Here is a 12605-nt window from a genome sequence, read left to right as displayed (position 1 = left end):
GTATTGTTTTAATTAGTTTTGACATTTCAATGTATAACTGGACACAAAGTACATACAACCAGGACCTAAATAGTTATTTTCAGATCGCACAAATTTGTCGCATTTGAGAATCGAACCCATGATCTCCTGGCGTACTGGTAATCATATAACGACCAACTTAACCACTGCTTCATGAATATGTCTAAAGTTTTAAGACATCCATGGCTTAGTGGTTATTAATTAGTCGTAAACATTTTTCCACTGATATTTGTTTATTTATAGAAAGTCCATTTCCAATGTTTAAAGATTTGCAAAACATGATGCCTTTAAATTTATTTTCTTCTCCAACCTGCATACACATTTACAAAGTCTAAAGAAAATCTTCAATAATCCTCAAATGCAGCTTACCTAGCCCTAATTTAGATAATTTATAGCCCCCATTTATCCAAGCAATAAATCTAGGTTATCATGAAAACTAGCCATTTAACGCTAATAGGCTGGTTGCACAAGAGTACACTGCACCACGAAATGCGAGTTTTTGTTCAACTTTTTATAAAGCTGCCCGCACGCTATACGATTAAACATGTTTTAGTTTTCTTTTGCTATTGTTTATTAATTGATACGTATTATTGATAGCAATATAAACAATTCTATCGGATGTCTGTCTGTTTTTGACAAGAAAAAGTTTAACCGATTTTGTTTATATATATTAAAGTTAATATTCTCTGGTCTGAGCCTATGTCTTTGAGAAAAAAGCGTGACCGACGACCGACGAAAAACTTTTTTAGTCCCAAAATCTTTATTTATGTGCAAATTTAAACAAGGGTAGAGTCCTGCATGTCAACAATGTGTATGCTTAGTTTGATCATAAAAGACGCAGTGGTTTACCCATGACAGCAACAAACAAATAAATATGAGCATTCATCTATACTAATATTATAAAGCTGAAGAGTTTGTTTGTTTGTTTGTTCGTTTGTTTGTTTGAACGCGCTAATCTCGGGAACTACTCGTCCGATTTGAAAAATTCTTTCAGTGTTAGATAGTCCATTTATCGAGGAAGGTTATAGGCTATATATCATCACGCTACTACCAATAGGAGCAGAGTACGAGTGAAAAATGTTACAAAAACGGGGAAAATGTTGACCCATTCTCTCTTATGTAACGCAAGCGAAGTTGCGCGGGTCAGCTAGTGTACTATAAGACTTTCAATAATATTAGTTTTGTAAGACAGTCAAATAAAACTTTTAAGCCTAAATACATCGGATATAACACCATTTCCTCATAATAATACATTTCCGTACGGAACACTGTTACTCAATGCGCAGTTATTGTAGTGAGGTTGTTTTAATCACTTTTACATTACTGTAGTTATCGTTAAGTGTATTAATTTTATTGTGAGTTATGTATTACAAGAGTGGTGTAAAAAAGTGTATTATTACATATTTTATAGGTGTTAAAAGTAATTTTTGATGGTAGATTATGAATTTTACGTAAATATGTTGTTTTTTTCGATTATTAACTTTTTTGACCTGTTAAACTTTGCAACTTTAAATAAACAGTGATATTCATGCAAAAGTTAGAAATATAACATTAAATTAATATTTTTTTAGGTATGTGTATTTTTATCACTATAACAAATAGACTTTGGACTTCATTTCTAAACAAATTCATATAATTTTCAGCATTTTCATGCAATATAAATTTGAATAAAAATATATCATCTTTTAGTTAACTCATATGACATTTTCTACGAAAGCCAAGCTTCCAACAACCATCACAAGAACACACCATATATTTATTTCAATTAGGTAACAAGACATAGGAACTGAGAGTCATCTCTACGATCACACTCATTCTCACAGCGCACTGTGCTCTCACATAATTACGTATTATAATGTCATCTATTATGTGATATCGATCGTAACTGTCATTTCTTACGCTTTATTACGAAGCTGTGAGAAAATTTAAAGCACGCGATGTTGAGTATTGACTAAATATAATATTATGATATAATATTATATTATTATTATAGTAGAGATTGTAAAATTAAAGACATACTGTATATTATGATATTAATATTTCTTAATGAATTAATAATGTTAAGTCATTGTTATAGATCAAGTTCAATTGGACAACAATCTAGAATTGCGTAGTAAAACTAAATTGTGTAGGTTTGGATCGTTTTTACATTTGATTATTAAAAGTCCACCCACTTTAATAAATCTATAGATAATGTAAAATGCTTTTAAACACCTATTTTTTGAGAATTATGTCATCGGACAGAGAGTATCGGAACACAGTACAAATACGGTATTGTTTTGCTATGTAAATAAGCTTGATTTACGTTGCCAAGTTTTTCAGTAAGAACATTATGCTAATACATGTGTAAAGGAACTTAAGTAACACTATACTCGTATTTTCTTCAATAAACATATTAAAGGGACTTATTTATAGGATAAAACATAAACAGCAATAATAATGCGGACCGTAATCTTTTTGCACCCCAAAACCGTCGTTTACAAAACGAATAAGTCCAATTTACTTGAACTCGAAAGCAATTTGATCAGCAATTGATCGTCTAAACACAATTAGTGGTATGTCTGTCTGCGAGTACAAGCAATATTGCGACTCAAACGAGCTCCGAACAATCTCGTACACTTCAATCAGCACACGTTCAAACATTGGGGAAGGTATGATGTAGCGTCTTAGTCAGAGCGAAGACTGCAAGGAACAGCCTTAAAGTCTGTTAGTTACTTTCACAGATGCACCAATGGACCGATTTTAGTGAAATTTATCATAGACTAGCTGACCCGCGCAACTTCGCTTGCGTCACCTAAGAGAATGGGTCAACATTGTCTCCGTTTTTGTAACAGTTTTCGTTGCTACTCCGCTCCTAATAACCGTAGCGTGATGTTATATAGCCTATAACCTTCCTCGATAAATGGGCTATCTAACACTGAAAGAATTTTTCAAATCGGACCAGTAGTTCCTGAGATTAGCGCGTTCAAACAAACAAACAAACTCTTCAGCTTTATTATATTAGTATAGATATAGTCGAAGAATACCGACTAAAATATGCTGTTTATTAAATATCAAGATTAAAAAGTAAATGAAAGAGTTCAATACAAAAAGATGTAGGAATATAATATGTAAAGGAAACTAGAACACATTTTACCTCCTCTTTATTTCCTCCTTTTAAGTCCTATTTCTTCGCGTTGAAAAATTACTTTTATACCCGTGTGCGTAAACCGTTATAATGGCAACAACACATTCATAATAATTAGGAATTAATTTTGTCAGTTTTAATACAGAAACTTGTTATTTCACCTTACAGTAGCTCAATTCTCTACTACTATCGACTACCGACAACCGGCTTGTCATCAAGAAATTTTGTATGAAAATCAGAACGGCACCTCTGATGGGCGTCGTAGGAATTATTTTAGCAGTACATTCTAAATGTCAAACTTTTGATATTCGACAATACCGACTGTATATAACAACAAAACTACTTGAATATGACAGCTACCCCGCTGTAACAATCACCTCGCTACAACAGTCACCCCGCCCCATCCTTTTACATTGATTACTGCGTGGAATTACGCGAAGAAACACGGACTGGAAACTCTGGTGTCAGGTCAATTTCATGCGGTTTTAACTCCTTACACGTACCCTCGGGGGAAATGGGGACGTTTTTACAAATCGGCATAATTGTGTTTTAAAACGACAATAATGTTTGTTTGTATCAATCATTTGATTGCTTACTTTTGTTTATTGAACGCTTTCTGGTTGACATTGATGTTTTTTTTTTTCAATTTGATTTTGAAACTGTATCTCTAATTTATCTCTAATTTTGAAGTATTCCGCCCTCTAGTAGTGGGATAGTGTTGAGTTAAATAATTTTTAGATTAATTCTACATAAACACTGTAGAATTATTGGCAGTCGTAAGTAAATCTGTAATTAACAGTTACAAATAAGTACTTGACTATAAGATTTAACTGATTGCCAATGAAAATGTATGATCAGCTTTTAATATTAATAATGCATTTGATTGCTGAGCTAGGTACTAGTGTAGTAACTGAGTATTTTGTATAAAATCCATCTCAGCGTCTATAGCAGGTATAGTAGAAATTGTTTTAAAGTGCATTTTAAATGCTTAACTCTCGATGCTCAATTATACCGAATGTACATTATTTTTATGGTTCGTTTCTCGAGATATAAGGAGTAAATTTTCTGTAAAGTAACTTTATAGAGACAATTATAAGTGCACCAGTTAGTTTATATGCAAACAGCATTCCTTTTATTTACGATATTTTCCATTTTAAAAGTAAAAATAAATATCCTTTTCATACTTTCACTTGAGACTCCGTAAGAATATTAAACGGTAACAAACAATGTATATATTATTCCAGTAGTTCAGAGTTAAATACCTGTATTGTAGAAGAAGACTAAGACTAAGAAGTTTTAAGACTAAGTTTTTTAAACCGTAAGTAAACTTTCTTAACCACAAAGATGAGGCGCCCATAGCCAGTTGCGCTCACCGGTTGGTAAACGATCTGTGGGTTAAGCAATCCTCGACGCGGTCATTCCATAGATGGGTGACCGCATAGTGGTATTTGAGATGGGCGTCTCCGTGCTTCGGAGGGCACGTAAAAAGTCGGTCCCGGCTGTTGTCTTCTAAGATAACAGTCATTAAGCCACATCAAAGACCTATCGGGCGGCTTGAACAACTTTGACACTAGGTTGACCACTAACTATATGACGAACGAACGAACCACCAAGATTGAAAGTCTTCTTATTATATTCAGTTTATTTTAATTTACATACACCTTTTGTTGATTGTGTTGTTTAAGTCGAGTTGTGTCTATCTGTAACTACCTTAAACTTAATTTCAAATTGTTCTTCAATAAGGTACAACATGTCTGAATATTTTTTGAAATATGATGCCTGTCTCTTTGGAAGCCATTTATGAATCAAGACAATAGTTAAGTCGCGAAAGCATACAGAGTTTTTTTGCATTCATAATATCTCTACAGATTTGTAGTACAGTTTTTATTACGTACACAAAAATATATTCGCAATATTCAGTAAAAAACAAGGAACATTTATTTAACATAATTTACACGAAAACGCCGATGTTTCTCCATTAACCTTAGCTAAATGTCGAGGACAATGTGACTCATGCCGTTTATAGTAAAAAACTGTAAAGTGGGTGGACCTAATAAATAGATGTTACCTACTTGATAGTAATGCTTGATTTGGATAGGTTAGGAATAAGATAAAAATAGAATTGACTTCAGCTTCAACGACGTAATACGAACTTTTGATGCTTTAAATCTTTAAGACAGTTCGTAATAAAATTAAATGATGAAGAAGGTGCCTTTAGAAGTCTCTTAAATGAGAATTATACAAAGATAGACTACTCCTCGTATAACTAAAGACATACCTGTACCTCGATTCTCTATTACTATCAACGAGAAACAACCGGGTATTTATTGAAAAAAATTGTATGCAAATCTGATCAGAGCCTCTAGCGGGCATTGCAGGAACTATTTTGGCAGGACATTTTAAGTGTCAAACTTTCGATACCGACTACCGACCGTCGCTAGCCAAATATGCCTTTCTTGCTTAACTATGTTTAAAATACATGTCAGATTCCACTAAAATCGGTTCACTGGTTTGGCCCTAAAAAGACAGGCAGGATAATGATGGTTCATTGGTTGGACCGTGTAGCTGTAGGCCAATGATAGTTAAAGACTTGAGTTTAAACACCATATATTTTTTTCAAAATGTAGCCTTTTAAGCCCTTCGACATTCAACGATTTAGTCTATTAGTGACTTTTCTAAAATGTTTCTTTTTAGAAACGATTAATTGTCTCAAATTACTAAGAAGCATACTAAAAGCCAGCAACCATGGACCATTGACCATTAAGGTCCATAATTACTCCATATGACAAATAAGGGCAAGTTTACAAGTTCTACAACTAAATGGGCCGGAAGGGATAGTTTTAATTAAATCCGACTTGAAATTAATGTGTTACGTTAATGTTAAGTTAATGTGTTCTACGTATTTATATAAACCACAATTGTTGTGAGGCTATTAGTAGGAGACTAATTGCTGTATGTTACTTGTAGATATTAGGTATCCCGTAGCAGGATTCTCTGCAGTCGGAACTATCGAGTATCGAGAGTTTGATATTTTAAATGTACTGCAAAAGTAATTCCTAAAGCGCCTTTATCGATAGTTTTAATGGTTCTATCAAGTATCGGACTTATGACATTTAAAAACGTAGTTTAAAATTAATCCCTGTGGCACCCGCTAGAGGCGCTGATCAACTTTTGTTGATAGTTGTAGTAGCTTGTCCATACTTAAAACATCACCCATTTTTGCGATCAAAAGCTTATTTGAAAAAGTGTATATTTTTAACTTTATTCAAGCCAAATTTTATAAAAATTAGTTTGAATAGAGGTTAAATCTTGAAATTGTTGTGTGACAGTGTTCATTAAATTAAGTATGACGTTGTATCAATAACACTGACTATAACTTATATTATGATACATTTTGACAATAATGTCACATAAAATAGTTTAGGACCTATTATAATAATGACTCAATGACTTCATCGATAATGCATTACGTAATTTCAAATTTTTAAGGAAAATATATTTATAAAGGTCAATACAATAATACAAGAATTGTGTTTTAACACTGACTCTTGTAATCAGTATTTTGGGTTTTATTTTTCTAATAAGCAAAGCATAAATATCTCTTATAGTTATGTCTCCTTTATTATATCAAATTCGATATTAAAAACTACAACTTTCAATTGTAAAAATATAGCAAGGCAAGAAAATGTTTTAGTACATTTTGAAGAACGTTTAGGACCATTCTCTATCATCATCGCCAGAATTCAAATTATAATCTACTAGGAAATAAAGTATTGTTTTACGTACATAGGCGATTGATAATTTGTTCTTACGAAAATATAAACTCTCAACCTTTCTTCACCACCAATAGTGTCATCTTCGGTTCGTACATTCTTCAACAAAATTGAAAGCATACATAAATCCTCTTTGTATAGTAATAGTTTCAGTGAAATCTTGTCCATTGAACTACAAAATTAGTATTCAAACCGCAGCTTTTCAAACATAGTGTTCAAATCTAGGTCTTATACAATAAGTTATTTGTACAAAGCCTAGTTTTGTTTCGAAAGCTAGATAATTTGGTTGTAAGTGTCTGTTATGAGTACGACACGACTACGTCGTGACAAAATTGTGACGAATCGTGACGAGAATTTTGATGTACAAAGGACGCTTGGGGATTAGGGTTGAAAATCACAAGTAAAATACATGTATTTTTCAATCGGGCTTTGTATTTTTCAATAAAAAACAGAAACTTTCAAAGAGGTCTTACGATGTATCTTTCGAAACTTTCCGTTTTTTACATGTATTTTACATATATTTTACTGTATTTTAGGACTTATAATGATAAAATAACTTTATGGTTAAATCAGCATTAATCAGCATCCTCTTTTACATATAATTAAAAATCATTCAATTGGTTGTTGTCTTGTTCACAAATAAACCCCAACAAATACTACTTGCACGATAATACATTATTTTTATTATTTTAACGAGCACGACAAAATGTGGCACTGACTGATATTATAACGACAATGAATAACCAACTTTACTAATTATTCTATACTAAGTGGGTAGTAGTAATTTATTTTCTTCTGGATTCGTGTAATCTATGTTATGTTGCAGTAGTTAGTTAGCTATTGAGTCTGATTCATTCACTGACTAGTACCTACCAACTGATGCACTCTGATATTGTTACTTGTTATCAAGCATTAATTTATTGATTCCGGATAGTTTTCTTTTCTAATAATAAATAACGTAAGTAATTGTAATAAACAGTGTCATTATCATTGTTTGTTTTCTTTTTCTTTCGTTGTAATTTATGAAAAATACATTGATTAATACACGTATTATACATGTAAACTTGTATTTTTCAAACAGCCCTATATTTGTATTATTCCAAAGTTACATGTATTTTACTGGAAAGTTTCAAAGTTGCGAAAAAAACAAATGAGTATCTTTCGCCATTTTCATCCCTATTGGGGATGGTAAATGTCGAGAAATTAGGTCGATAGTTTAAGATTATTTTTTAGAGCGTGAGAATTTTTTTGCTGAGCTTTTTTGTTGGTTTTTAGTAAGAGATTTTTCGTAGATAATGATGAGCATGTTCCAACTGTATTATTTTCTAAATGTGTAATTGTCTACGTTGGTTTTTTAGCGAGAGATTTTATTTGTAGATGATGATAGGTATGTTTCAACTTGTTTTGTTTTGAATATGTGTAATTTAAAATGTATGAATGATTGCGTCACTTTTACATTTTAAAAAATACTTTAAGGAACTGTAATGTTTTAAGTCTATGATTTAAATTGCTTGTTAAAATATAAAATCCGATATTATTTACCAATTGTCGCTATAGAGCAATTTAAGTAATAGTTAAGTACTTTGTGTTTTCGTAAGACAGTTAATTTAGTCTTATGTACACTGATTCTTTCTATTTATCGGTATGAAGCCTACGGCTGCTATTGGCATTTATTTATAGTGAAAGAGGCAAAGCTATATATATAAGTATGTTTATCGGCTATTTGGTTACCATAGTACAAACTCTGTTTAGTTTGAAATTGATCGTGTGTGAGTTGTCCAATAATATTTATTTTATTAATACTGATTATAAAACTCACAGGTTTATATTTACACTAAAACATTACCTTGATCAGTTATAAATATTAAAAGTTTAACAATCGATTTGTATATAATTTATTATAATAATGACCTTATTTAACAAATTGATTGACATATTCTTAAACAAAGTTTTAGTATTATTTGTGAAGATTTAAACGTTAATTCGTAATTCTGTGATGTAATACTGACATGATGGTGAAGGAGCTTGCCCTTTTATTACTTTTAAAATTTGTATAATTGGATAATAGAATTATTTTGTTGATTTTGGGATTCTCAAATGAGGTATTAAATAATTAAATAAAAGGGTTGCAATTGTCGCTATTTTATAAGCTATTCTTTGTCTTTTTTTTAAGAAAACCAACATTAGATTTACTGTTATCTATATACAATATACTATTGCTCAGAATGAAGCTGATAGGAAATGATAAAATAAGTCTTTATATAATTCAAAACCGATTTATTGTTAGAAATTGAGGCAACATTACACAAATAAACAAAAATATTACAGTTTTTAAAATAAACTCATTCCACCTACCACAAACCTTCATAATTTACACTCCATTTAACTTACGCGAAGACTAACAGGCCCATTTTAATAAAAATCAATATAAAACTGCATTGCACGAGCCAGCAATAAATAAAATATTAAAACCGATTTTTTATCGATAATATCGGTTTTTTATGGCACAACACTGACTGTGTTGGCGACAGGTGCAGCCGAGCACAGCGGTAGCGACACGGTATCGATGTATCGATAAATTGTATTTTGATAGAGCACAGCCCTATTACGGATAGATGCGGCGTGATTTTATAATTTTAATTAGAATTAGGGATAAAAATATTAGTCGACTTATTTTTGTCGCTCGCTTTTGAGTTGTGATTGTTCTATCAAAAACTATATATATTTTGTACTCGTTTAAAAGCAATTAGAATGTTACATGAAATATTCTACGTTCAATTATTTTCTTATTACCTAATTGTTACGTTTAATGAATACTTACCAAGAATATCACTTTAGACTGACACGAGTCTCCCTTACCAAAATTTTGTAGTCCTATGTGCTAGACTAAAAGTTTTGATGAGATATTGAAACTTATTATTCTTAACTTATTTATTGTTAATTCAGATAGTTAACATTCCGTTAACATAAAAGTGTATTATAATAATTATTACACTTTCATGGCCAAATTATTATTTTTATACAATTTTACATGTATTTGAAGCCTAAGTAAAAACAAAGTGGGACCGCGCTGATCAGTAAGTATTAAATAAAAATAATATTACCGCCTCTATTCTATTCTAAAGTCTTCAAAACCAAAGCACCTGAGTGCGGTCGCCAGTCCGATATTTGGCAATATTTAGAAGATGTGCCCGGACATTGGTATCCTATCCAACAGATTACATTTAAAATGAAAACCGATACACATCGAAACGGAAAACTACGGTTTGAGTGTTGTAAAATTTCTTTGATCGTTTCGGAAAATGGTTGGTCTAGTTTGTTGGTTGATTTTTTCGGAATGTTACGTTTAATGTGTATTGTTTTGATTTCAGTAAGATGAAGACAATAAGAGATGTTTTTGATCGAGAAAAACTAGGTAAGGATCGTTCTAAATGGCGTTCTGTAGTTTGCCTACCCCTATGGAAAAAGGCGTGATGTTATGTATGTATGTAAAACAAGGTTGTTCATAGGAATTATCATTTAAGGACCATAACCGGTCTGGTACCTATGTTTTATCATAATCAAGACATATATTTTTTCTTGGTTCTTATACTATTTTACTATGTTACGTGTTTGATCAAAAAAAGGCCAGACAGTATCACAAATTTTATATGGACACATTATGTCAGGAAGGTATAAGCGATATTACGTAAAAGAAATTCAATTCAACATTTTTCCCATATACTATGCACGCGATGTCAGTTGTATTCATAAAATAAACTATTTCATTACTCGTCGTCAGCTGCCAGTTTAACCAATAATTAGTAGATTTTTCGATGACAGCCAATGTATAAAAAAACCTGTCAAATTGAACTTAATTGCTCATTAAGTTCAATTTGACAGGTTATTCAAGCTACGTACGTTTTTAAAGAACACTGAATCATTTCCTACTGGTTTCCATTATAGATGAAATATTCGTGTATTTGGAAACAACTATTCCCTTTAATCATTTTTAAATGTTATATTCTCGCTAGACATTAAAACTATAGTAAGACTGGATGTCAGACTTTTAAGCTTCTGACATTGCTAACGACTGTCAAAGGTCTTTGAAAATGACAGCCGAAACTCACAATTTAACGTGCCTTCCGAAACAGGAACTCGATATGTATAAGATGGTCACCCATCCACAGAACAACCTCGGCAAGCATAGTTTAACCTCAGAGATCGATGCGCGCAGCTGTTGTTAACTAAGCCACGAGTTTAAGGAGTCTCTTTAAGTATAATTTCTCTTACCTTTCAACAGCAACACGTAGTTCTTCTTATCGTCTCCGCCCTTGGGGTACTCCCAGTCCACGTCCAGACCGTCGAAGTTCCTGTCGCGAAGGTAAGGGATCGCGGAGTAGATGAAGGTCTGACGGGCGTAGCGGGTGGCTGACATCTCCTTGAATTTCTGGGTACCGAAAGACCATCCACCTGGAGAAGCAAAAATGTAAGTTAATTTTCGGTAAAAAAAATCTGCTTGATACTTAATTAGCGCGATGTAGGATTACTGGATTACTATTTTCTCTGTATTTTTATAATTATGTATGTGCATATTGTGTGTGCGCGGTGCAATCATTTAACATACATTTTAATTCATTGTCATTTAAAATAAATTTTGATTGCGTTACTATCAAAGAAATCAATTTTGCCGAATCAATACTTTCTATTATTGTCGAGTATAAAACCTTATTTACTTTTCAACTAAATAAAGATCAACTATGTTTTCAATTTCTGATGCTTGTACTAATAAGTTTCTTAGCTCTATTTTCTAGATTGCTTTCTTTATCGACAAAGGATAGGACCACCGACATTTTACGAGTTTCGCAAAGCACTGCGTAAATACTAACGTGGTCCTTCACTACACAGATAGATTACTTATCGTTAGTAAAACTGACTGTCTTAACAATGGATTAATTTATATTCTTAGGTATGTACCGCAGTTAACACATTTGGACCCGGAAAAACGCAGTCTCATGGGAGAAAAGCAAATTGTACTACACGCAAGAATAGTGGCGGTCGAAAACTAGTTAATTATAAATTGACACTGTGACCCTTGAAGGTCTTGAATAAGTTAAGTTTAAGTACTCTTGAGACTCGTAAAATGGAAATAAAAGATTTCGTTCTATAGATTTCGTTTGGTCAGATTTGTTGTTAGTACTTGTAAGTAAAACTCAGTAAAAGTGGCAAAGAATTAATGCTCCGGCCTGTATTCTAGTTTGATTTCGTAAATTATATAATGTCGATACTGATGTAGATAAGAATAAAATTAACGGTCTGAATTACTGAAATGTTTGTTTTGTACTCATTGTGAATATTTAATTCATGATTTTTATTTTGCGTAGCTTTGACTATCCTTCTAAAAACCAATGGAAATTAAAAAAAAATAAAAAGGTTGCATTAGGTGTCTAGCTGTTTTGTCAGCCGCTAAGGTGGTTCACCCTCAATTTCTCTACTTTTCTTGATTTTAATTATTATTGATACTTAGCTCTAGCTTTTAATATAAGTCATATCATTGTTCAAAGTTATGTATTCCCTTCAACAATACAAGGACAAACTAACCCAAAAAATATACTATTTCAATGTTATTACAATTAAAACACGTAATACTACAAGATAAACGGTCAACTTTGACCTAAGGTCATGACTATGTGCAAATTAACTAATAT

General features: G+C 32.0%; 1 protein-coding gene across 1 annotated transcript in view; it reads right to left on the bottom strand.

The window, feature by feature from the left end:
• The window catches only part of Cht7 (chitinase 7), a 119210-nt gene that overhangs the window by 24919 nt on the left and 81686 nt on the right, over positions 1-12605 (bottom strand). Inside the window, exon 5 of the mRNA XM_076117060.1 lies at positions 11191-11370. Within this exon, the coding sequence (XP_075973175.1) occupies positions 11191-11370 (180 nt within the window). The remainder of the gene's footprint in view (positions 1-11190; positions 11371-12605) is intronic.

The sequence above is a fragment of the Anticarsia gemmatalis genome, chromosome 8 (genome assembly GCF_050436995.1).
Source record: "Anticarsia gemmatalis isolate Benzon Research Colony breed Stoneville strain chromosome 8, ilAntGemm2 primary, whole genome shotgun sequence".
NCBI lineage: Eukaryota > Metazoa > Arthropoda > Insecta > Lepidoptera > Erebidae > Anticarsia > Anticarsia gemmatalis.
Note: the sequence above shows the minus strand (reverse complement) of the source record. Positions and strands in the feature narration are given on the sequence as shown.